Source organism: Morone saxatilis, unplaced genomic scaffold (genome assembly GCF_004916995.1).
Source record: "Morone saxatilis isolate NCDOM2014 unplaced genomic scaffold, NCSU_SB_2.0 Contig20, whole genome shotgun sequence".
NCBI classification, from domain to species: Eukaryota; Metazoa; Chordata; class Actinopteri; family Moronidae; genus Morone; species Morone saxatilis.
In genome coordinates, this window is record NW_023339763.1 from 10,992,539 (window position 1) to 10,997,328 (window position 4,790).

At 38.2% G+C, this 4,790-nt stretch overlaps 1 protein-coding gene across 1 annotated transcript in view; it reads left to right on the forward strand.

The window, feature by feature from the left end:
* The window catches only part of mettl27 (methyltransferase like 27), a 6,890-nt gene extending 2,100 nt beyond the window's left edge, over positions 1-4,790 (forward strand). Inside the window, exons 4-6 of the mRNA XM_035666494.1 lie at positions 3,462-3,606; positions 4,043-4,135; positions 4,259-4,790. Of these exons, the coding sequence (XP_035522387.1) occupies positions 3,462-3,606; positions 4,043-4,135; positions 4,259-4,461 (441 nt within the window). The 3' untranslated portion in view covers positions 4,462-4,790. The remainder of the gene's footprint in view (positions 1-3,461; positions 3,607-4,042; positions 4,136-4,258) is intronic.

Genomic DNA, 4,790 nt, shown 5'->3' on the forward strand with positions numbered 1-4,790 from the left:
GAGAAGATATATACAATAAAATAACATTCACAATTAGTAAACCATCAATGTTTTCAGTGGAAATACTGCTTCTGTTTTCTAGTCATCTTGTTTTGCTCCTCAGTGGGCATCATAGTTTCCAGAGAGATCAGTTGTGGTGGGCTTGGACTGAAAAAAAACAGAATTTAGTTAATTTTTGTTTTGAATGTAAATGTCTAAATAACACAATGAGCTTGTTTGTATTTAAAATTATTTCCATTTAGCTTACACACCACGTTAATTTTTACAGATTTAGTGTGGAGCTCACAATAAGTTTATCAGTGCACTGACACACTTCAGTCAACTCTTGAATCACCAGAAAAAGTTACAGTCTGTACCAGAATTTCTCTCTCCTGCAGCAGCTCCATTTGCACCTTGGTGACTATCAAGCTCAAGCCTTCAGTCATTCACTCTGGCTCTCACGTCCTTCACCTGGCATCCCATGTTCCTCCAGCTCCCCCGTTGAGCTCCAACCACCCATGTCTCCAGGGCCCTCAACCTCTCCCGATGTCACAGGTGGTTTGCTTTGTGTCTGCTAAATGATGATTCCTCCAACTGCACCCAACCTCCGTCAGGCCTCCCCCTCCCCTGAGCCCCTGAGCCACACAGAACCGAGCAGCAACAACAGCAAACCAAGAACAACCTCATTGTCTCAGTTACACGTCTTACAAAGGTACAGTGGTTGGTTGGTCTGTCTTATATAGTCTCCAAACTTCCAAGCTGCTGAACGAATGGGAAAAACAACAAGTGACGATTTCGGCTCAGATGATTAAATATTTTTTCTGTGTTGTGAGAAAATCACAAAGCTGCCTACAGGCTGCTGGAACACTTTTACTAAATACCTTCTCAGGCAGTCACAGCTGTCTATACACTCTGTTTAATAATACACTGTCATACAATTTTTCCGATACTATCTTTTAGTGAGAAGAGGGTTAAATAAGTCCGTGAGAGAGTAAAAGATTTTTGCTTCACTTCACTTAAGTTAATAAAAACTTTCATTAATTGTCATTTGGGGTTGTGTTTTTTTTTTTTTTTTCTTTATTTTTTTTACTGAACAAAAAAAGAAGTTGATTATCTGGTCCTTGTTCCCTGGACCAAAATTGTGGGGGGACCTTGGATGTGACACAGATAGGATAAGGGAATAGAGCAGTGCTATTCAAGACAACCCTTTCCCACCCGCTCTTGATAAATGAGGCAGATGGGCAGCTCATTTAGTTACAGAATACATAATGCAGGACAGAGCACTTTGTGCCCACTGCCACCAGCCTGGAAATAAGTGTGGAAATAGCTAAAGAATCAATCACACAAACACACACACAAACACCACACACCACACACACACCCATCTCAATTCATCCAGGGGAGTCACACAGTGAGCCTCTTGACTCAATAATGACTTATTGCATATGAACAATACCTGAAGATATGGTATTGACACTTTACATAGAATACAACTGCACCTTGTCCTCATGTTAGTATTGTTACTATTGCTACTATTATCAAATTATACACAGAAGTAGTCCACTATACATATGGCCTACTGTATCATTCTGTAACAATTTGAATACCTTTGTCCTATTTTCATTGTCAATGTTGAGTTATAAGACTTTATACATTTAATAGCTTTAAATAAAAAACCTTTATTTCAAGGGCATGATTTTATGAATATTCATTAATAATCCTGTTTGTTTAGATTAATGCAGATATTAATGCCACAACACACACAGAAGTGAGCAAAAATAAAGTTTCACCGCTCATTTATTAAATGTTTCTCATGTTGCATTAATTATTATTAAGATTTACTGCCCCCAAAATAATCCACAAGATACTGCACATTCTGTAACAATCTGAAGATGCAATGTAATTGTATATGTTTAAACATGAAACTGAACCATCTATTCAAGCCTCATATTTACTCCAAAATGCAGTTTCGCATCTTCCAACTCTGGGATCATTTAAGAGGCTGAAAGTATCAAAAAATCTAGACACTTTCCTTTTTGAATGTCCAATATGAGTTATTAATATTTTATACTTCTTTAATAATGCTGTTTTGTGCATTTGCTGAGCTAAAAGTCACAATCTACGTGGGTACATGCTACACTTAATAGATTTTCTTATAGAGGTAACACTGCACCAGATTATGTAGCCGTCCTCTTGCTCTGACAACGTCTCTCCCAAGTCTTCCACCTCAGTGAGTCTACACAAGTCCACGAATACCTCTTCCTCCATCTGCTTCAGCTCACGCTCCAGGGAACTTTGTAGTCCACATTGTCCACAGTTACTTCTTGGTTGTCCATGCAAATGTTAGCCACCTATGTAAAACGGGACCGTGGTGTTGTTAAAACTCACCTAACCAGTGAGGAGATCCAAAATCAGAACTGCAATTGAGACAGCATCAAACAAACCCCCCCAAAAAACACATATTTAAAACCTGGTTTGGGGACCCTTGCACAAAGTTTCTGACATGCTCAAACCGGGACCTGACCAACAACTCAGCGTCCACAATACAACCACCATCAAAAGACCTGCAGGAAGTGAAGAGGGCGAGGTGGGAGGAGTGCAGAGATGAAGAAGTTTAATTTCAAAATTATAACAATCACAGATTTCATGAGAATGCAGACAACTACAGCTACTACTGATAATAATACTAAACTATTAATAATATTTAATAGCCATAAATGTCTACAGAGGTTGTTTTTTTCATATAAGTTTATAAAGTCGACTCAAATGAACATACAGGGATGACAATAACAACCAACATTTTTGACAGTGAATAAAATCCAACTATAACGTGTTTACATAATAACAACACGGAAAAGTAAGTGAAAAGTAAACATAATAAAAATAATCATAACAAAGACAAATTATGTTAATAAACACAAAATACTGAATAAACAACCCCCGTCTGAGGATCTACCTACTGAATCACGCTGATCAATGACCCCATGTGAAGTAATGAACCCATTAAATTACACATTGGACAGGTAGCGGCTCCTCTCCCAGCAGGGACTGCTTCAGGTCCTGCTACACACCGCTCTCTTCTGGCCAAGTCCAACATAGCCTCCGCTTCCATCAATACCCACAAATGTTTTAAAAATCCGTGTTTCCTCAACTGTTACCAACAGAGACAGGGATGGGTTGTTAATCAGTCACACTGGTCAAATCAATTGAACATGGAAATTACAAGCTGATAGTGATTAGTCTGTATTTTATAGACAATAACATGTTTAATCTTTTCACTCTGAGAAGAAAAACGACTATACAGATATTTCATTTTTACTTTTTTAATCACCTTTTTCTTGCTTTATTTCAAGAATCTCTCTCCAGGGAGTTTGTTTCTATGTCTATAAAATACAGACTATCACTATCAGCTTGTAATTTCCATGTTCAATTGATTTGACCAGTGTGACTGATTAACAACCCATCCTGTCTCTGTTGTACAGTTGAGGAAACACGGATTTAAACATTTTGTGGGTATTGATGGAAGCGAGGCTATGTTGGACTTGGCCAGAGAGCGGTTGTACCAGGACCTGAAGCAGTCCCTGCTGGGAGAGGAGCCTGCTACCTGTCCAATGTGTAATTTAATGGGTTCATTACTTCACATGGGGTCATTGATCAGCGTGATTCAGTAGGTAGATCCTCAGACGGGGTGTTTATTCAGTATTTGTGTTAAGATTAATTAACATAATTGGTCTTTGTTATGATTATTTTATTATCTGTTTACTTTGTCACTGCCTTCCGCTGTTGTTATTATGTACACGTTATAGTTGGATTTTATTCACTGTTAAAAATGTTGGTTGTATTGTCTATCCTGTATGTTCATTTGTAGTCGACTTTATAAACTTATTATGAAAAAAAACAACCTCTGTAGACATTATGGCTATTAAATATTATTAATGTTTAGTATTATTATCAGTAGTAGCTGTAGTTGTCTGCATTTCTTATGAAACTGTCATTGTATAATTTTGAAATTAAACTCTTATCTTCTGCACTCCTCCACCTCGCCCCTCTTCACTTCCTGCAGGTTTCTTTGATGTGGTTGTTATTGTTGGAGCGCTGAGTGTTGGTCAGGTCCCGGTTGATGCAGTCAGAAACTTGTGCAAGTCCACCAAACCAGGTTAGAATATGTGTTTTTTTGTTTGATGCTGTCTCAATTGCAGTTCTGATTTTTGATTGTAAATCTGGATCTCCTCACTGTAGGTGAGTTTTAACAACACCACGCTTCCCTGTTTTACAATAGGTGGCTACGTTTGCATGACAACCAGAAGTAACTGTGACAATGTGGACTACAAAGTTTCCCTGGAGCGTGAGCTGAAGCAGATGGAGGAAGAGGGATTGTGGACTTGTGTAGACGTCACTGAGGTGGAAGACTGGGAGAGAGCGGTGTCAGAGCAAGAGGACGGCTACATATCTGGTGCCGTGTACCTCTATAAGAAACTATAAGTGTAGCATGACCACGTAGATGTGACTTTGTAGCTCAGCAAATGCACAAAACAGCATTATTAAAGAAGATACAAAATATTTAAATAACTCATATTGGACTTCAAAAAGAAAGTGTCTAGATTTTTTGATACTTTCAGCCTCTTAAAGACCCAGAGTTGAAGATGCGAAACTGCATTTCTGGGAGTAAATATGAGGCTTGAAATGTTCATGACTAGATGGTTCAGTTTCATGTTTAACAGTATCCACATTACATTGCACTTCAGATGTCTACAGATGTGCAGTATCTTGTGGATTATGCAGTAAAGTCTTAATAATAAATTATTGCAAAC